The 22998-nt window shown below is 35.5% G+C and overlaps 1 protein-coding gene across 6 annotated transcripts in view; it reads right to left on the bottom strand.

The window, feature by feature from the left end:
- Positions 1-22998, bottom strand: part of rxfp1 (relaxin family peptide receptor 1) — a 102583-nt gene that overhangs the window by 66577 nt on the left and 13008 nt on the right. For 4 of the 6 annotated variants that reach the window (XM_044126527.1, XM_044126526.1, XM_044126525.1 and 1 more), the window contains exon 3: positions 15173-15310. In XM_044126527.1, coding sequence (XP_043982462.1) covers positions 15173-15310 — 138 coding nt within the window. The other 2 variants (XM_044126529.1, XM_044126530.1) reach the window with 2 other exon arrangements.

Below are 22998 nucleotides of genomic sequence, written 5' to 3' on the forward strand. Positions count from 1 at the left end.
CCTTGCTTGCAGCCCAGCGTTTTCTTCCACAGATGTCTAACTTGCCTTTTTGTAAAGATTCATTTCTTGCCCTGCAGTCAAACAGTGTTTTTGTTTTTAGCTTATCCACGTTAGCTGATATCTATTTGACAGCTCATCCGCTCCATCCTATTACTGAAACCCTCCAGGGTTGAAGAAGCACGAACACCCATGACAGTTTCTTATCTTGAAAAACTAACTCTGACAAGACGGGGAAAACATAGAGAGCCAGGCAGGAAAGTTAAGAGTAAAATGCCCATATAACCACACCTCTGATAAGCATGTTATTGCACTGACGCTTCAGTGATGGAACTGGAAGGCCTAGGAACCATCCAAAATCAGAGCTTTTTCCTTTTGCAGACACTGATCAGTTATGAAGCAAGGTGATGCTAAGGGACGTCTTTAAATTAAGATGTTTATTTTTTTACTTTTAAAAAAATCACAAAGTCTGCAAAGACATTTTTTCTGTTCGTGCAAATAAATCCTAGGTGAGCTGTTCCTCAATTTAGGGTGGTTATTAAAACTTTACACACTCTGGTTAAAAAGGTATAGATTTAAGCCAAGAAAATGAGACTCTGAAAAGTATTTAAAAATGTTTTCCTCGACACATATAATAATAATCTAGTTGCAAATGGTAAATGTGCACACCCTTAAAAAACTTGACAGACTTTTGGATTTCTAGCAAGCAGTCAGTCTGTTTCAGTACCAAAATCATATATAATGTTGGGAAAAAGATTGTCCACCTCTCTCCTCAGGGGCTGCACAGATGTTCTGCCAGATTAAGACTTTGCCAGGACATTACTAAACTTTATTTCTTCCACAGATTAAGTTTTTTCTTGATTTGTGTTCACAGTGATCCTGGAAAATGAGATCCCAAAAACTCACTTTCAGCCTATTAGCAGTCTTTCATAAGAGTCATTTCTATCAAGAATTTTAAGTAAAACATTAAGGTCACTACTGAAAAATAGCAAATCTACTGTCAATAATGTGTGAGAGTCCATGACAAACAAATAAGTTAGTGAATCAAATATTAGGCGGTCACTTTGTAGAGAGACTGTCTCAATATCAGGACTGAGGAAGTATAACCTAAAGATTGTCAGAGATGAGATCCATCAGTGTGAGGCGACACTCTGATGGATGGTTTTCTTCCTGTTCCCAAAACTAGCTTTGCATTTTTAAATTTGAAGTATCTGCCAGTGGGAGCTTTTTGTAGGTCAATAATTCTTGAATACCATAAATTTTCAGACCTAAATCCAAATGAGAATCTGCTGCAAGACATGAAAACTGACAAATTAGCTGAAATATAGCTGTTTTACAACAAAGGACAACGTGTAAAAATGTTTATATCCATGTGAAAAGATGGTAGAAACGTAATGGCTACAGAAAGAGGTTCATAATGCATTGACCCAGGAGGTTTTAACGCAAATGAAACTTTTTATGTTCCAATTCATTAGAAAAAGAGGAAAAACAGAAATTATTTTCCTTCCACTTCAGGATTATACAGTATTTTATATCACATAAAGTCAGGAAATGCTACACAGAAGTTTGTGGTCGTAGTGTGAATAGTTATAGAAGACACTATAACTACCCTTTGAAGGTCTCTGGCATTTTCTGTGTGCTTCTCATAGATCTGACGGCTGACTGATTGATTGCACAAAGATAAATTTCACTATCGTGTTGTTTTTGTGCTTTTCACCCACAAATTCTGGAAACTTCAAAGCAGTAAACAGTGTATATGTTATCTCCATAGCTTATTGAAAAAAACTACACAAATACACACTACTGCGTAAGCAGGACCTGCTGGCTGCTGAAGATCAGAAGAGACACAACAAGCGTCCTACTTTCATTTTCACAAACAGACGCGGTCAGAAAAAGGTTAGATGTCGACAGCAGTTGATTGCTTTCTTGACAGAAGCTTGCAACTGAAAATCCTAACTGCTAACCTAAGAGGTTTGAATAATCGCGTGATGCATTTCCTCCAACTTTGATTGACAGCTGTGATTAAAAGCTGGCCAAACTTTAGCTCTCAATGTCCTGACTTCTTGTGTTGCTAAGCAGCTTTATTTGTTTGCATTTTGAATTTCATTTTATAAGTGGAAAGTTTAGTCTTTGTAGACAGCTTTGACTTTGACTTTTCTTCATTCAGAACTTATAATTATTATTATTTTTTTCTGTATGGAAAGTTAGGAAGAAAATGCCGCAAAAAAAAAAAAGAAATCTGTTTTTTTCCCCTAATTGTCTTATATTTTGGTGACCCTGGACTAATATTCAATTCGACGTAAGGACACCATTTTAAATTTTATACTACGCTAAAAACAAAACAAGAAGAGATCTTCTCTTCTGTGTTTTCCTCAACTTCTTCAAAGAAGAACATTTTCAGTCTTAATAACATGAACAAATTTCTAACTTTTCAGAAGCCTAACCTAAAGAAAAGTTTCATTCCAGCAGTGGGCTGCCTGCTCTTGCCTTATTGTGTGGAAGCAATTGCAGATTTTTTTTTCCCTCTTATCTTTGTCCTCTTTAATCATTACCAAGCAACATGCCTTTCTGCACAAAGCGAATACCAATGCAGTAAAATATCATCCCTTAAATTGACATTCATGGGAGTCCCTGCTGCTGTGACCTTCTGTATGAATTATATTGATTTCTCAATGTCAAAAGTCAGAAACTGGAGAGCAAACAGCCATAGCAGCGTAGATTCCTCCCTGCTGTTTCACGATTTTTTTTGTAGATATTGCATATAAGCAGAAATGCACAAAAATTGCTTTATTTTGTATGAATTCTGTCGCAGCCCCTTTTCCGCCTCCTGCACAAGCTTAACCTGTAGAACAGCATCAGATTATTTAAGGACTGGGATGGAGGGAGAATCAGAGCCGGCACCGATGTGCAGCTTTTTCAGTGTTCAAGGTATTGAGTCAGAACCTTTTTCTTTCGGCTTTATTCTAGAAGTTACGCTGTGTAAGCGGTGGGTTGCTGCTCATTTGTGAACAAAAAAACATCTGAGTCAGTGTCTCATCAGCCTAACTGAAGCGCTGATGGATTTTTCAGGTCAGTGAAGCAATCATTTGGGCAGTGAAGTATTATTCATCTAGAACAACCCTCAGCCACATGGAATCTTCTTCACTTCAAATTTAACAATCGCTGCAAATAAGTTAATACCTTTTCAGGGCAAAGCATTTTTTATGTATGCAATATTCAGATTTTATGAAAATCATACTTTTGTTGCTTAAGATTTATTTGCTAACATAAAACTGAATGTTGTTCTGCAAATGTGAACAGAACTCTTTACAGAGTATTAAAATTAGAACATTAGTATGTGTGCAGAGCCAAATATTAATACAGGAAGCATCTCCATCCCTTCTCCACTTTGGGATGTCCCAGGAGTCTGTATATTTTCATTGCTGTGCTGATAACTTTAAGCCCAGTCTGTCTGTTAAAGAAAATATAGCAGAAATCAGCTGTCAGCATTTTTAAACTGCATCAATGAAATTAAGATTTAAACAGGCTCAACTTTCTGAGCCTGTTAAAGAGAACATTTAGGAAACTATTAATATTTAGTACTCTATCAAAGTCTATTCTGTTCCTTTTTTTGTCTTTGAAGACAAAGTGAACTAAATTAAATAAAAGCACCAGAAATAGTTGGCTGTGTGTTTTCTGTTGTGTTACAATAGGCGATTTTCCCTGAAGATGTTTCTAAGAGTTTTTGTCATTTCTGGAGGCTCACAGTTGAGTTTAACTGCATACTTCAACCCAGGAAGAAAAAAAACTGCAAAGTCCGGTTGCCTTTAAGTCTGTTAATATAACACAGAAAAGTTTTATTTAATAAAAAAAGACCATTTGTGAATCAAAATTATGTATCCTAACAAAAGTTAGTACACCCTGCCACAAAGAATGGCAAAAATTTGTATGCTTTCAGTTTGAAATCTGTGTGCTTTTTTTATTTGACACAATTTTCCATCACGCAGAAAAAAAAAACTATCCAACATCTATTTGCAAAATATTATGTTTATCTGACTTTCAAACCCTAAAAACACAGATAAAATGGTGGCTATTTAAAAATAGCTAATTTCCCTTTATGAACATGATGTCTTTTTCCCAAACATTATGTGACAACTGTGGCTCTTAATGAGATTTCTTTGGCTGGTCTGACAACAAAATGGCTCTTTAGGTTATAACGGCTGCAGACTCCTGTTCAAGTGTAAATATAGGAAAAGGTGCAGAGGTAAGTGAGACTGAAACAAACACAGAGCACATCTAATGTGCATGTTGTCCTAATCACTGTAAATTAATGAGTCGGATTGAATCGGACTGAAACACAATGTCTATGGGCTCAGGTCGGGTCAGGTTGGATTTTTTTAGGCCTGATCTAAACTCCTCTCAAGAGAACAAAGATCTGGGACGTGATCACTTTTTAAAATTCAATTTTTTACTGATTTGGTCCTAGTCTTTGGCTGTGTTCTCCCTGGAAACCTGGCATTAAGGTTTTCATTAAGTTCTCTTTTTGTGCACCACCAATCTTTAATTCCACAAACATGCATTTTCATATCAACCATAGCAACAGCCTGTTGTAGGCCGGTGGTGACATCTTAGGATTTTTGAAGACTTTTTTTAGCATCTCCTTTAAGACTTCAAAACTGTTTCAGACTTTTTGTTGAACACCTCAAACTGCTCTTTTACTCTTACTGTGGTGTTCTTGCTGAGTAACAATTTCCTAATCATGTACGACTGAGGTGATACACCCATGTGCAAATTTAACCAAATTTGACATCTGCACAAAAGCAATTCAAAAGGTCAGAATGTGCCTGTAGTCTGAGTCTATATTTATCCAGACATTTCAATAATGAATCATTTTTAAAATTCTGCTCTAGCCCAGAATAAAATGTGAGAACATTCAGCAGCAACACTTTAAAGGTTAACAACACCCACATGAACAGGTTGTTGGTTTTATTGATCAAATCAAAGAAACACGGCAGTGCTTGCTCTGGTAAAGAGCCCCAACTTTTAGTAACCAGGTGAATTAAACTGCAAACAGATCTGGATGTTCAAACCAACTCACATCAAACTGATCTCATCAGGTCCTCAGTTTCTGATCCAGTCTTTCACAGTCAGAGAACTGCTAGCAATGCTCTGTTACTAAGACAACATACATTGCTGTAATGAGCATACACTCTAAGTTTGATGTTGCAACTCCCTTTATTATGCTGTCAGGCTATGTTATTGAGAATTTAACAGAGAAACACAAACTGAGCAAAAACAGTTCTGCTTCAAACACAAGAATGGTTATAAAACTGTGCAGCTTGAAAAGTAATAAGCTTTCTTATATAAGTAATTTCAATAAGTTGCCTTCTTACTGTCACAGTCTAATGTGATTCCTATAAATCTATCTACACTGTATAAAAAGGCAACCAATCAGAGCAAGTAAGGGGGCTTTAATAGATGTAAATCACAGCTTGTGACCATGGTGTGCTCCACCCCCTCCTGGGCATATGCTCTGTCACTCAAACTCTAAATCTGAACCAGAAACCTGGCAACGGCAAAAAAGAATACCAGAGGAGGGAGAAGAAAATGTCTCTAACAGCTGACATTAAATAGCTGTAAAAAAAATGGGGGAAAGATGGAGACAAGAGCAGTGAAGCATCTTAAAGGCATCTTAAAATAAGCTGAAAGCTGCAAAAAAATCAAGGAATAGTGAACATCTGTGAAATGGAAGAAAACTGCACCTGAAGGGACTAAAGAGTAATGAGCTCGTTTACACCATTTACAAATTACCATCACATTTTTTTTTTTGTTTTAATCTTTTACAGAGCAAATTATTTTTCCATTGCTGTGTAATACTGTTTCTACTCTGAGATCATATCTTAAGCCCTAAAGAAAAATTATTGATGGATCACCCGCTAAATATGGATCCAGAAACCACCGAGGGATTTTCTGTGTAATTCTTCATTACAGGCTGAGTGATTAATTGCTATGTTTTTGGTGGTGACCATCTTTGCACCATGTTGCTATGCTACACAGCTGTTGTAGTTCCTCCACACAGAGAGAAAAAGAAGAAAAAGTTTTAGCACATCTGAAATATTGTACATTTATAAAGAGCTCTTTCTGAGCTGCTTAAGAAAATTAATAATGACAATAAAAGATATAATAATTCAAAGATGTAATTTTTTCATAATGGTGTCTTGTTAATGTTAAAATATTCACCACATGTATTTGATGGATTTCAGTCTTTTAGCGATAGAAGTAATTTTTCCTCTGCTTGCATCCATGAAAGGCTGCAGCTTTCAGCACATTTACACGGGAGGCAGAAGTCATATAGAAGTCAATGCATAATAAAGCAACACTGTTTTTACAATCTGCTGGTTCAGCTACACAAATGTTGCTGATCTTAAGTGGAACAAATGAAGATGTCAGTATTGGTTTTTGTTTGCTTCTGCAACATTTTGGTGGTTTTACAAATGTCTGTTTTGCTTCTTCATCTCCAAAATTTCATTTCAGAAACCTATTTATGCTGATTTTGCTCCAGATTTTTTTATTTTAACAATTTTAATCATCCAAAATGATCAGGATGGCTCTTAAAATAAACATATGAGATATTCCTGCTCTATATCTCACATGATAAGCGTGATCTAAACTGCTTGGAGAGATGTTGGAACTGCTCCAGTCTAAAATCTCATCTGAGATATTCAACATGTTGAATTGTCTTGAGCCAATGTCACAGAGTTTTGGGTGTCCTTCGAAGATAAACAAGAATACATCCTGATGAATGTGACATTCAGCCAATCAGAAAGTGAGGTTACGAATCTAAAATACAGAAGATAACATAACTCCCATGGTGCACCAGAAGGTCCTATTGACATCAGATTTCTGTTTTGGATCATTTTTTTTACTCTGTTAAAAATAGTCCACAAAGTATCGCAGTTAACTTTTTCCCAGTCGGCCATATTTGTTTACTCTGACCAAAACCTCTACTGCAGTCCCTGCAAACCTGGTCAAAAACTACAGGAAACGTCTGATGTCTGGAATTTAAAATAAATGTTTCTGCAATAATTATATTCCTATTGTATCAGAAATTATTTCATTCAATAAAATGCCAGTTATTTAAAAATCGTGATATATAAAAGATTTTTTTTAGATTCTTTCTCTCACTATTAGGAAGTACCTATGATGAACATTACAGACCTCTCCATTCTTTGTAAGTGGGGAAACTTGAAAACTTGGTGGGATATTGAATGCTTATTTTTTTCTCTACTATTCAAGTCCAATATAATCCTAAAAATTGCCTTATATTAACACCATGTTCAAATATTTTACCGTTCTACTGTTGGATGTTTTCTCTGTAGTCAAAAAAAAAGCTGATGCACAATTCATAAAAAGACTGAGCTGTTTGATATGGTCAATTTAATAGGAGCTCTACAGAAATAGGTTTTTGTTTGTACCAGAATAAACCTTGATCCGTTATATTATAACCCTAACTCACTTTTCCCATACATTAAATTCAGTCAATTTATCAACAGATCATTTCAGTTTGAAATGCTTAAAGCAGTCAAAGATTTTTTTTACCTCATGTAAACCTTGGTGTTTGATGGCAGCAGGAAATGATCAACTACATAATTAAAGGTTGCCATTATGGAAACAATTAACAGGAAAGGTTTTCTCTAATTTATGTAATCAGTAAGGCATCTTGTTTTCTTAAGCACATTTAAAGAGACTGCTGCTGTGGATTACCAACAACCAGAGTGAGCAGAATTAGTTCATGCAAGAATCTGAAGAAAATTAGGTCAGAAATCAAGTTAGTGTACCAAAAGGTCTGTGAAAATCCTAAAAATAAACTATATAAATATAAATAACTATAATGTAGTTAGCTTGGCTGGTTGAGGCTGTAACTACTAGATATCACTGGGGAAAATCTGCGTGAGACCTCCACTTGTAGCTTTTGCTTCTTACATTGAATTAATTATTTAACATCATTACGCAGCAAGTATATCCTCAGGCTGATACAAGAAACACTCCAAATATAAAAGCGCTAGTAGGTACAAGTATCTTCATGCATAGTGTAATGGATTGTAATGTATGCTTTGTGCATGAGTGGTTTTGTAATTTTGTTTGCTTTTACTGCAGTTTTTAAACTAATGCAAGCATGCGACAGAGGCGTCAAGCGAGGCATTATTAATTATTTCCCTCTAAGTTCACAAGTACATGAAATTGCTGTTTGGAAACTGACAGTATTTTCAGATACTGATTGGGAAAAAGTTCCATATTTAGACAAAAATCGCAGACACGTCGAGTCTGCTGTAGTTGTCATGCCAGGCCACTGTATGGCGCTGTGATTTCAGCATGTCGTCAAAACCTACATACGCTTTTGACCCTTGGCCTCCATCCCATTTATAAAATAGCAACATATATTCTGCATCAGGAGTTATTTTAAACTGGTTAAGTAGCACACAAAGCAAAATGCCATTGTTTTTGTTGACATCTGTCCATCCATGTGCAGAACAAACTGCAGCCCTGCCTTCAGCACATGTTCACTTTCACACCTGCAGAGTACTTCATACCTCTGTCAGGGTTGTTCATGAAAACTTTCACTCTTACGCCTCATTTCAAAAAGTGCTGAAGTCAGAGATGCTGATCACTAGAGAATGTAAACAAGCGACTGGATTATAACAAAAATATTACACTTCCACCGAAAATCAGCTCTGTCTGAAGAGGGCCTAAATGATATTCTAGAATTTAAAGTCAAGTTGATCAAACAATAAAAATAAGAATAAAAGTTTTCTTTGTAGCTGCTAAGTCATTTTCACTATCTGGTTGTCAAAGCGACCCATTTAGGGGTTCTAGAGTACCGGAAAATTGACAGTTTCATTGGTTTAGATACGGATTGCTCAAAAGACAGAAACCACTTCTCATCACTCAGTCTTTTAGAACACAGAGCTGACAACTGGTGCCCTATGGGCCACAGTAACCAAACAATAGAACACGAGTCAGTGTTACTTTTAACAGAGCTCATGCTTCCAGCGCGGGTAGAATCAGCTAAAAAGTAAAAGGTTTTGTTTAAGCATTTATTAATGTCCCAAATCTCCGTCTTGAGGTATTGACACCATATTTCAAACGGCTGAGGATGAGTTCTGCTTTCCACTGTACAGACAACAGACCCTGCAGGGAAAAGTGGGTGACTTTACAGAAAAATCCTTCTGCACAATATGTTGTGACCCGTTTTTGCAAAACAGAGTTTTTCTATTTGTTTTGCGTGTTTGATAAAATGGGGTTGATTTTTAATCTCCAGTAACAAAGCCTTGGCAGGTGAGATTATGATACAGATGGTGTTTGACAATAAACAGCAGCCTAATCATAATACTTTTCATACTCTTAACTGTTAGTAGGACTTATTATGCAAGTGATTTTTTTTCAAGAGCCCTTACTTTTAAATAGGCTATTTCAGTTCCCACAGTAATACTTAAAAGGCTTTATATCTGGCTTGTGTTAATGAAAAAAGGATGCAGGCAAATTAACTCATTAGGTATTGAATCAGACAAACTCCCAAATGAGGGATGTCCAAAGTGCAACATGGGAGCCTTTTGATGCCCTTGGTCTGATTTTATGTGACTGCAACTCAAACTGTGCAAATTGTGTGGATGAAGACTTTTCATTTTAATTGGGAGAAAAATATTGCTGACAAATTAAAAATGTTGTATTAATGGAAAATATAAGGTACAGCAAAAGGTGTTCAACTTTCAGTAATCAGGCTTCTTAAACCATTCATTTAATAATAGGGTCAGATCTGAACTGAGATTATGGTGCATCTAAATATGCTTTAAGTTCATGTATTAAATACAGCAACCATTTCCAAAGAGTTACCAAAATTTTGTCCATAATGTTGAAAATATTCTGTCTCCTCAGGCCCTGCAGCAACATTTTTTTATTCAATTTACCCCAAAAAATTTTCAAATTGGGTGTTATTTTTGCTCCTTATTGCATGAATTCATATGAAATTGTATAAAAAATATATATCACTTGTGTTACAGTTATCAATCAAACGTTAAATTACAATCTCTCCCAGTCAATAAGTCACAATTTTTTCCCCCATAAGTTTGGCTGGTCATTCTAGATGTAGTCAGAATTTCATCATTCAATAAAAAGTTCTGCTATAAAACTCTCCTGATCATTGAATCCTAAATTAAGTCGTAAATATTTCTTGATTATCATATTGATGGGGAGATTTTCAGGAGGCTTTGGCTCCCTGATAAACTAAAGAAATCCATCATGTGGAAAATGCTGATACAGCTTTAGTTAGAACAGCTGTCCTCTGCATTTACAGTTCACAATGCAGTGTCTTTGCTAAGTTCAGTGAGGCATTAGTCATAAACTTCCAAGAAATAATCTAAAAATCTTCAGATAAAATTACAGAGGAAATGCTGACATTGTTCTTATTTTTCAGAGGAAGTCCATAAGAATGTCACTAAATGAATTTGTGTGAAGAATGACTTATTAATAACAAAGAGGTTACTGATAATTGTTTCTTTCTTTGCAGAAATTAATTGTAGTTGGCATTTTGGAACTCTGCCCAGCAGGTACAAACCAGCAAGCTGCCAAAATCTGGTACAATGTGGGCTCACATTGGCTGTTAAACGAGTCAAACTGTATCCATTTCCCCTTTTCCCAAACAGCTGAAGACATCCGAGTTATTTTTCTGCAGTGATGTTCATTACATAAAATATGAGTGGACTGTGCTACTGGAACAGGGAAAGTATTTGTGGCATCACAAGTAATAAAAGAGAACATCAAAGGACAAACACAAAACACTGCAGAAGATGGGAAACTGAAACTTTTATGGGTATTTATTTTATGAGAGTCTGGAATGGACCAATAACATACATATCAGGCTGGATAAAAAAGATTCAGTTATTCTAACTTGAACCCATAAACATTTCCTGACAAATATCTGACATCAGACCATATTTTTTTGTGACTGAATAAAAGCTGGGACACAGATGGCAGCCAACAGGGAAGAATAATTCATTATAATCTGACAGCTGCTTTACAAGCTGTCATGACTGATGATTGTCCTTTAAAAGATAACAGTCAGGAAATCAGTCATTCATAAGCAGGATGTGACAAAACTTAGGTTGTGGATCAGGTGAGAAGATTATGCTGAAATGTTAATACACTTCATAATGTCTCCTTTACATTTAGGATCCTGTAAAAAAAAACTACATAGCATTTTCTGGTTCAATAAAGACATATGACAAAAGCAGTATAGCAAACAGTGAGGCAACATTTAAATCAAGTCAACAATAAAGACATTGAAAGGTCCAACAACAAAAATGGATTTTAAAGGTTTAGACGTGAAGGTCAAAGTAAAAGATTAGTCTTCATGGCAGAGAGTGGAAAAGAGTCAGGTAATTTTGTTTTATAATGGTGCTGCAAACGGTGCTATAAACTTGAAATCAGGCTTTCTCAGTAACTAAGTACTCTTTCCTTTGTCATGGTACCTTTCACAGCATTCGGCACTTGGGTTCAGGTCATCTAACGTCTCTGTGCTTTGCAGGTGCAACATTTTTAGCTCCCCTATGACTTTTTGAATTGGGTTGTCTTTTCACAAACACAATTTCTAAGGTGTAGCATGAAATTCAATTCAACCCCATGCTCCCTTCTGTTGTAAGTATTTTAGATATTAATTTTTCTTCTGGGATTGGTTTGGACATGTGTCCAGTCAGCCATCTTTCCCATGACTGTGACCCAGAGAGAGAGACCATTTAAAGGTTCTGGAAAACTCTACAGGTATTCTTTATTAATTAAATGATTAGGCTAGAATCATCAAAATGACCAGAAACAAAGGTTTGGAATATAAATGCGAGTTTCATTTTCATGCAATATTTAAATTTTTTTAAATGTACTCGTACTTCTGTCGAAGAAAGAAAACAAAATAATACTAAATCACAGAGGAACTGAGAGCCAAAGAACAAGTTTGATTTCCATGCTCATCCTGTCACAAATGATGTAATCCTGGGTTCATTAACCTTGTCACTCACAAAAAGCTGCAGAGAATCAGATCGTTTCAGAGATTGCATCAATGAAGTTCTACAGACAGCAGCTTCAATAATTACCAACAACACAGAGTAAGCTGGAATCATGGCCCATTAACACATATTGGACCATTTGAGTCAACTGTGTTGAAACTAAAACCGGCATGACACGGGCCAGACGGGACCAGGACACTCCTGACATAAACCACCGGGTTGGCAGGAACACATGCCAACAAACTGTCACTTAAAAACATCCAGTAATTCACAGCTGCTTCTCTTAGATTGTTTAGTGATATCTTAAAATAGATCACTTGAGAAAAATACAGGCTCCAATGCCCAGGGAAATTTAGATGTTTCATTTTCAGTGTTTTGACATCCAGGCCTTAACCCTGCTCAAATAGAAAATGTCAGCATTATTATTATTATTTTAGGATGGATATATTTGTATTCTTCAGTGGCAAGATTTTATTGCTCTACTCTATACCTCAACAGAACCCTAAAGCTGTTCTCTTGGGTCAGAGCTGGGCACCGAATTGACCAAGTTTCCTGTTTCAGTAAGCTTTGTTTTTTTTTATATGGCCATCAGAGTGAAACTGTTCTTTTTCTGAAATAAAAACCAAGTCAGTCAGTTTGTTACTTCACCATTTCTAAATACAATCTCCACTACATCTCCTGTAAAGTCTTCATGTGATCCATCTGAGTTGAGCAAATTTACTTTTGTCTTTCATCCAAAGAAAATGCTTCAAATCTTAGAGACATTTTCCTTATATCTTAAGAAAATGTGATTCTTTCTGCAGAAAAAGCAAGAGGGATTATTTTAATAATTGTCAGTGAAATATGTTTTCATAAAGTGTGACTGTGACTTTGTCATGTTTGAGCAATAAATCAGAGCCTTATTTCTATTTCCTCTTTCCCAGTAACATACTATCAATGAATCAGTTCAAAAGGTCAGTCGAAGCAGCTTAGATTGACATTCACATTTGCGGTGAATAATGCTACAAGTGTAATTCCACTGATTTTTGGTTGATCATTATTATTTCCATTTCATCTTCCATCTTTTTGAAGTCTCACAATAAGATTGCTTTTGCCACACGAAATAGTTTTTCATCTAGAGGCATAATGAGAACTTGCAGACAGATATAGACCATATGTTTCATAAGTGGAAAAGTTCAAGGCCAGAATGAATAGATTATCTGTGCAAAAAAAACGTAAAAAATGTTTCTTTCTGTGTAAATCTCAGGAACAAATTGAGCGTATAAATGAGCCAGCGAGAACGTGGATGCACAGAGTCACAGGAATGTCAAGAGTTTTCTATAAAACAAAAAAAGAAAAAAAGAAACTGAATGTTTCAAAACTGTTTAATATTGTGGCAGCACTTCATATTACATCTTTGCAAGAAGCAAGGCTATATGAAAAATAATTAATAAATTACATCTAATTGCCAAGATGCTAACATCCTTAATTGAGGATAAAACTCTATTGAAATTCATGTCATAGGTTAAGCCAGTAAGAGGGAGCAAAGACAGACAGAAAAAACCATAAATGAAAAAAAGACTCCTAGGTAATACTAGGGATATATTTTTGAAATAATAGTTTACTACAAATAGTAAATTTGTTCATTTCAGTGCAATGTTCTGATAAATCAAATGCGGCAGCACAAGATGATTACAGAAAATATATTGGATTACAATAAGCTCTGTTCAAATTTAAAATAAAAATCCAAATCCTTTTTTTAATTAAAGGGCTGAAAGGAAACAAGTGCCAGTTTAGCTCCTTCACTGCAAAACCAAATTAACATTAAAATAAATACGAATAAAAATGAAAAAGAAATTCAAATAATTAAAAAGAGTTTGTTGTTTTGTATAAAGAAAGATATGCACAAAAAATGACTGTTTAATAATTAAAAGTTGTAAATAATATGCAGCCGGATACCTTTTAATCAACAACAACTGTTTCTCATGATTTGATATTAAATCAGTCTTAATATTTAGGATTACCAAAACTCCATTAACCCTCTAAATCCTAAACGGAGCGGTGGCAATCAAGCCAAATTTGCAGTACCGTAATTCCGCCACGCTTCGCGCTATCTGAGAAATCCAAAGGGTTTCAGAAAGGGAAGATGATGCGCTTTCCAGCCAATGTCGGGTTATTATGGTAATTTCACCCTCATCATAGCAGGGAGTGAAATTAATCTGAGGGGCAGTTGCAAAAATAACTTGCTAGATATTGAAAGTTCCAGGTGTTATTGATAAATGGGCAAATATATTTACTCACAGGACATTTAAATAAGTGCATGCAATTAAAATAAGCAAAAATATCCAAGCAGAGATTTTAAATGTAGGACATAAAGGGTTAATAACTCTGGGAAACCAGGTAATGATGTCACAGCTTGTAAGTGTCTGACAGGTAAATTCACAACATTTGAGTTTAACTGATTTATGTAGAAGCAACACCTTAAACACAACGCTCCCTTTTGTGACATCAAGTAGGAATTTAAAGGAATCAGCTAAGATATAAAGAAAGGATTTGTGGAACTCCACAGGGTTCATCTGATTCATCCTGAAAAATTCCAGATCCTTAAGAGTCTCTCATTCATCTGCTGTCACACGAGTCTAAACACCCTGACAAATTCCACCTATCACACTGTTTACAAAGGAGGCCGCTTCCGTGTCCCAGAGATGAATGTGTTTAGGTGCAGAATTTAGGCATGAAGACTAGAACAAAAGCCAAAAGACCTTGAGAGGACTCTGCCAGAGGCTGGGCGTCATGTACTGATCAGAAAGAACAAACCCTTCACCCTAAAACCAACATGAGCTAGACTGCCGTTTGGAAATGCTGCCTAATTCCAATCATTTCATTTGGAGAAAAAAAAGGTTCAAGAACATCATCCAACTTGTGAAATATGTGAATGTTGGCATCATTTTATGTGGATGTTTTTCTGCAGAATGGGCTGATGTACCACAATAAATGGACTATGTGACAGTTAAGTGACAGTCCACAGATAAATCTCTGACATAGTTATCATTCAATTCATTAATCAATATACTGCAATTATATAAAAGCCATTTTTCTTTAGGAGTAAAGCCATTTGGCAGTCAGTGTGAAATTACAACCAACAAGTTCGGAACAAAACTCACCGCAGTTCTCCTCGTCTGCCTGGTTTCCACAGTCATCAATGCCGTTGCAGTGCAGGAGCTGTGGGAGGCAGACTGTCAGATTGCCACAGGGAAAATATCCAAGTGGGCATGTACCCTTCTCTTCTGTGGTATTGAGTGCTGAAATCAAAACAGAAATTCACAAAAATATGACTTAAATCAAAGTTTTCGCAAAATGTTTTAATTAAAAGCTCTAAAGATTCTTTCTTAAAAAATTATTATGTTGAGAAGAACTGAAATGCTCAGTTTTACGTAGCTCTTGTCAAGCTGTGCTTTATCTTACAGTTTGTCTGGCCAAGCTATTATACATGCTGCAAAAAGAAGTAAATACATGTAGGGCTGAAGCAATTATTTGGATTAATCGTGATTAATCTAAGACTGAAATAATAGTCAACTAGTGAAGTAATCAATAAATCAGGTGTTTGAAGACTCAAAAGGCCACTTCTTGAAAGAGCGCACAGACAGCCGCAAATAAACTAAAACTGAACCAAAAATATATACATTTAAGATTTAAAGGCTTCTGTCTGTAAATATGTTCTACCCAAAACTCGTCAAGTGGCAATTTTAGCTTGCACCAGTTCTGTACAAAAAGAAAAAACTATTAAGCCCCCTTTGCTGTCAAATGATTAATCAAAGCAGTAGTCAACAGATTGGCTATACACTTAATCTATAAAACAACTGCAAGGGCAATCTTCATGGTCATATAATGTTATATTTTATAGGTTGTTCTGTGAATTTTATGCAGTTACTGCCATGAAAAACCAGAGATGACAGAAAATTGAGTAAAGATTGACAACACTGAAACGGCACTTGCAAAAACCTTCAGCAACAGCTGCAATAAATTAAGAGGCTTCGTCAATGACAGATAAATCATCTCCTCCAGTAGTGACTCCTAGTCTCTGCTTTTTCTGCCTTCTCAATAAATTTGTTGTGTTTATGGTTAAAAGCAGAGAAAATGTATAAAACCCAACAGCCCACCAAAACATTAACTATAAAACTTGAACTGTTGATTTCTTTTAATAAAAGTGAGAAATAGCTCTGCTGACGAAATATTTCCAAATACAGTACTTGATTAACTCTTTACCTGGATTAGTTAACAATTAGATGAAAAATGAGAGAAACTTTGTAAAATGCCCCTCCAGCAGAATGAAGTGCATTCTGGTTAATTAGTACATCCTCACATAAACAGCAGCATAATCACCTCATTTGATTTTAGCCCAAGTCTCTCGTGACGGTGAGTGAAAATTAAGTGTTGCTGAGGTTCTGCAAATGAATAAACTCTAAGCTTGAAGTTTAGAAATGTCTTGATGCAGAACAGATTATGAGCTCCAGAGAGAGGAAATCAGTCTTTTTATGATAATCCAAATGGGTCTAAGATCCATAACCAGCCAATTTTTTAAACCAGTTATTAATTTGAAGTATTAAGGTTGATCTGCTGTGTGCGTAAGAGATTGTTTGCACCCAGCGCTAAGAAGCATTCTGATAGATCTGATTATAAAAGAGGGGATTTTTAAAAAGCTGTTTTTATATTTTAAGAACATCTCTGCAGCACAGAGATATTATACATTTCTGTGCTGCAGAGATGTCATTCAATTATATCACTATGTCCTTATTTATACTAGAAATATTGTATCACCAGTGCACTTTAAGTCAGAAGGTTATGTAAATAAAAATTATAATTCTACATCTTTCATTGGCTTCCTAAGTTTTAATCAACACAAAGTACTAATATATGAACTTAAATATGACTACGGTATTTTTATGTAAATCTGTCTGTAAGTAGGGCTGGATGTTCAAAGCCAGGCCAGGGCCTCAGGCTATCTGCTTAGCAGTTAGCACATAGCTAATCTAGCTTGGTCAATACTCAAGCTAGGTACTTGATCCAACCTGTTGATCCAGACTAAATAAGGTCTAAATTATAATTACTTAATTTCTTTTTGGAATCAAGAAAGTAGTTTAGAATCTGAACTGCAAATTCAAATATAATTTGAATGTGCATAATTCTGATGATTATTTTGCTATGGTCAAGAGAAGACCCAAACTGTTGCCTTCACATGAAAAGAAACTATTAAATTAGTTGGAATAATTACCAGCTGAAAACTTTTACATCATAAACTTAGAGGTGCCAAGCAGGAAATAAGATCTACTCACACGTTCAAGCTGAAACTGAAATGTGTTCGTTCAAACAAAAAATGTTAAGTGTTCCCCGTTTGGTCACTAGGTGGAGCTGTAGGCTCCAGTGTATCAGGGGAAACGAATAGCAGGCAGAAGGGGAGGCAAGTTTTAACCGCTGTCCATGTTGTCCCAACAAAACCCTTGGGACCGAGTATTACATGCCAAAACAGGTACAACGTTAGCCGCAGAAGCTATGGAGCAATACTTCACTAGTAAACTCCTTTGAAAAATGTCCATTGCTACGTTCCTGCTAATCGGTAGGGCGCTATTTTATAGTCGAGGAACTCAGTAGAACGTTTCCACCATCAGACTTTCACCGGGCAGGAGGGGGTTAAAACCCAAACGCCTAGCGCGATGACGTGACGCAAAATGTGACGCACCTGCATGTCTTTTGTTGATAAAAATCAGGGATTTAGTTCTGTTCCCCAATCAAAGCGACTGTGCTATAACACCAGTAGCTCCACGCAAACGATGACCAGTAACTGAAGGCAACGCAGGGATGGTGGGGTACGGTTCGGTTGTAGGCCCGCTGTAACATCCCAAGCAGACAAAAAACAAACAAACAAAAACGTACCAATCTACACCCATTTGTGCCTTAGTGAAAACAAGACATAGGCTTAAAAGGAAACTTTGAACCAATACCCACTCTATTAATACTACTAAAACAGTGTATTAATCAAGAATTATGTCTGAATCTAATTAATTCTTGTTAAATCTTTTAGCAAAGGTTAGCCAAATATACGGTAAACATATTTGAGTCCATAAACATAACCTTACAGTGGGGATAAATTTATAAAAAGAATGATTATTTTGGATCATATTTTGGTTTTAATGACATCATTTCAGAATTAGCATTTTACACAGCCAGAAGCTTGCAAGTAGGATGATAAATGAATAATGTTGCACAATAAAGTAATGACTACTTCTATGCATCAATTATCTAAACAAAATGTGTTCTGGATTTTGCTATGGTTTCATAAATAAGTTATGGCAGCTTTGGACTCAAAAAGCCAGCTTCCTGGATTGAGGCACTGCAACCACATCTACTTGTTCACATAAGTAGCAGCGGGGGTTTCTGTGAAAAGCCCGCCTGTTTGTTTGGACTTATCTTAAGGCACAATATGTGTTTGTAAAAACCAGATAAGCTAGAAAAAAAGATTGTATGGGAACCTGGTTTCTTGTAAAGAGCAACAAAAGGCAAAGAGGTGGTTTATGTTTGCAGAATATATCCAAAGCCTCACCAACAAACACTGAATGTGACCTGAGCTCTGGAATCTGAATGTGTCCTCAATGTGTCCTGAATGCATTCACACCTGTACTCTGCTGTTTACTTGTAATTAGATCAAGCAGGACTCATGTCGGCCCCAGACAGAAACTGCCTGTAAAGAACACAGTGCACTATGCAAGCTGTTGTGATTTTAAACTACCTTGAAAAATTATAAGAGAATGGCATCCTCAACCTTGTTTAAATGTAAGCTGCTGCATTTTTTAGCTTAAGAGGAGCTGATGTTAAAAATTACAATAGACCTGCAGCCACATGTGAGGCAGAGCTGAGGGAGACAGCAGGGAAACAGCTATTATATTGCTCCGATGCTGAGCCAGCTGAATCTTCATTTTCTATACAAGCATCAGGAAAAATCTTTCTATAGGTTCATTCTGATTTTACTTAACTCATGATCTAAGCCTTAAAGTATCCTTTGATTCTAAGGATACTTTAAACATTTGTGCATACTAAATGGACAAAAAGGAAAAGAGTTCTTATTTAATGACCTATTGGGACATTTAAAATACCCCTTGAAGCAAATAAAATGAGGAAAACCCAGTGTAAACTTTAATGTTGCTGTCAAAACACTTTTGCTTTTCAAAACCTCATACATCAAATAAAACACAAGGAATTGTTGTGAATAACTGGCTTCCATCTAACTGAAATTCACAATTCTTCGTTTAAAATGTCAAATATCTGCACTGGCTATAAAACGTACAATCATAAAACTGAAGGAAAGAATAATTCATGGTCACTCAGCTTTAAAAGCCTTAGCCTCCACAGCTAACTATCATGTAGGCTTATTAAAGTTTCTTTAAACATCCATTATTATTTAATAATACAATTAATGTTTTCATGAACAAAAAATAAAGCTGCAAGGTTCATCTTGCTACAACTACCTTGTAGTTTTATGACAGAAAATAATTTTGGAGTCAGCAGGCACAACACAGAAAACAACCATTATGGGTTAGATTTGTCTTGACCTAAGGAGTTATTAGTATAATCAACCATTTCAGTAGCTGTAATTTACAGTCCGTACTGCATCTCTAATAAAGCTGGTCGTGTTTTAACCTTTGCAGAAGAAATGTAGCTATGAGAAAACAGACAAAACAAAAATGTCCTCAATGTCTGTTTAGCAGAAACAATTTTCTCATCCCTGCCTTCCATTCTGACAGTGTATATAAAAAATAGAGCACTATTTATTGTAAGTTGAGATTCATGCTTATATGTGTAGAACTCATGCTGTTCTCAATTGTTCTGTTTTATTTCTAAACATTTATAAAAGAAATAGAAGTTTTAAGTTAAAAAAATGTAATGAATCTGGGCAATGTAGAAGCCTTCTATATGGTCTTCTAAAAAGGTTTTAACTTCAAGTACACAACACCATGAGGCACATTCTGTACTGTAAGCTGAAGTAGCTTTTTAGGGGGCTTTTTACAACCCTGCTTCAGTTCCTTGAAAAATGTCGCTGTGCACAGATATCTTAGGTTTCCAACGCAACATTTTGACATTAAAATCTGACGTGACACACACCAGTTTTGTTTCCAGGTAAAGGGGGAACGGGTTGCTCAAAGGGTTTGGTTCATTTGACACTGCAGTGTGAAAGCAACAGCAAGTGTAACAAATTCTGCAGTTTTGGTACCCGGACCACCAGGTGTGAACACATCCTGAGACCCTGAAATATTAGCGGCTTAGCTGATATGAGAGATGATAAATCTACCAGGCAACCTGTGGTGCTAAAGTGACAGACAGATTCACTATAATATTTATTTTCCTTGAAATATATGCTTTTCTGTCAGTTATCCAACAGGATTATTGCTTTTAATGCCTAATGCTATCATGTAAATTCTTGATTTTATTATCTGGACAAAACCTAGAGTGATATGGCAACAAAAAAAGCTAGAGATTTAACTTTTATGTCGAATATGTTGATAAATGTTTTAGTTATCACCTCTGAAAGAAAGCAAACTGTAGGAGAAAAGAACAAGGTATAGTCAGTATAAATGTTTGATGTAACCTGGAAGTGGAACGGGTTATGTGTCTGACTCAGCTGCCTCACAGTTGGAGGTCTGGCAGAAAATATTCTTTCACTCTCAAAGAAGCAAAAAGAAGAAGGTGAAAAAGAAAGTCCCTAAAATAATATGCTAATCAACATCTTTTGCCGTGGAAGAAGGAATCTGTTAAATCTTGTTAGCAAGATTGGAAATTAAATCCTGTATTGATATGAATGGTTAATTGCACCACTACAAGTTTCACTTGTTTTTGTTGTTTTTCCCATTAGAAGTTTGATCTGTTTTTTGTTTTTATTCTTCCATTACAGGTTTTATCTGTTTTTGTTATTCATTTTTTGTCAAAATTAAAATTGGGATAATTAGACTAAATTATTTTCTTCTTGTAGACATTTATGTATACACCATTTCCACAGAAGAACATGATTTCTTGTGGCTTGCTTTTACAAATAATGCATTAGACTCTGTATTTTTGTGTTTCCTACTGTCTCTCTTCTAGGAACTGTTTCTGCAGTTGTTAGTTTCATCCCATATATTTCACAACCGACTCATTTGTGTTTTCATTTACTGAAGCCACTAAAGAAAATAATTTTGCCTTTAGCTCTATTTTTTCTGTACCCTTTACGCTAAAGGGTTTCAGAAGTAATTTCCACCTGAAGACAAAATAATAAAATAAAAAATGAAGAATAGCTCCAGTTATCAGATCAAAAATGCAAACTTTTGGTACATGTGTAAAAATAAGAATGTTTCGGTGGTGTCATCATCACTAATGTTGCTGTTAACCTACCTGATTTATTAATAATTAAACAGTAAATTAGAAAAAATGTAAGCATCTAAGTAAACATTACAAAATACAATAAAAATTGTTTTCCATACACAAAAGAATGGCTCAGACTTTTAAATCTATAAATTGGTTAAAACTTCATCAGATTAGGACTGAATCAGCTGAAGCATATTTGCTCTTCAAAGGTTTTAGTGAAATATGTACCAAGCAGAGCTGTCATTTTTAACCCAATTTGACCAAAAAGTGTCTAAACTGTCCCAAATGTGTTTTTACTTCATAAAAGAGAGCTGATTTCCAGTATAGGACTCTTTCTGTCTTTGGTCACGGTGTCTAACTTGTTTATTGTCAAAATAGTATAGAAAACATAAAATAGAAAGAAAATAAACTTAAGTGAATCATTTTTTGTCTCCAACTGGAGAATTGTATTAAAAGAAATTGAATTGGCCAAACCTTTTAGGATACATTGATTTCATTCAAGTATGAGTGACCTGATTAAGGTCTTAAACAGAACAGAGATAAGTCCAGACTTTGATTAGTCCTCTAAGAGGTTGACTTGCTGATTTGCTGATTCTGACAAATTATCTAAGCAACACTCACTAAATGACTCAAGTGAATAGATTGGTTAATGAGAGATAAATTCAAAACAATTTACCACCTCTATTAATCACAGTTATTTTATGTGTTAAATTTATCTATGGGGCAGGTTGGGTGGGAACACGTTGTTGATTCATTAAAAAAATAATAATTTGAAGGCCTTTGTTTTATTTATTCAGCTTATCTTTCACTGATATGAAAATTTGTTTGAGCTAAAACATTTCGGCAAAAAGCTAAATTCAAACAACGAAAACAATAATAGTAGATGTTACTTCTGATACATTTAATGAATCATCTTTCAGTTTCTGACTTGTTAATCAGCAATTTCCTTTTAAAACCAGAAAGTTTGTTTCTGATGTCTGGCTGATTTACAAAACTATGTAGAAAAAATTTTGTTTATTTGATCAACTGTAACCAAACAAAAAAACTATATAGGCACCCTTCTGTCAAAATTTCATCGGGGGATGATTGATGAGTGATTAATGACCCTTATTAATTGCTTTTAATTCATTTAATTCATTCTCATGACTTTTGGGGGAAGGCCCCATGACAGTGCTGCTCACCAAGCCATTTATCTGTATGTGTTTGTGTTGGTGTGTGGGCGTGTGTGTGCGTGTGTGTGTGTGTGTGTGTGTGCGCATCCCTGCGTAAAGGTAAACCCATACCTCTACAGAAAACCTACAGTTTAACTGTTTTAGTGCATTATTTATGGTAGCACAATTAGTCAGAGTTGATTATGAGTTTGTGATTTCCTTCATCACTTAAATTTTAAACCTTTATAGATTTTTTTTCTATAACACTTGCTAGTGTGATACAATCTTAAGAATATGTGACTGGTAGTTAACAGGCCTACGTGAGGTTACTCAAATTTAACTTTTATTTTTCCGCAGTTATAGTGGAAGACAACCTCTTACATCACTTCCTTTCCAGAATTTGTCCTCACATCATTGTAAATGCTACTTTCATTCAGTTTTTTTCCTGC

This window comes from Gambusia affinis, linkage group LG09, assembly GCF_019740435.1.
Source record: "Gambusia affinis linkage group LG09, SWU_Gaff_1.0, whole genome shotgun sequence".
Lineage (NCBI taxonomy): Eukaryota > Metazoa > Chordata > Actinopteri > Cyprinodontiformes > Poeciliidae > Gambusia > Gambusia affinis.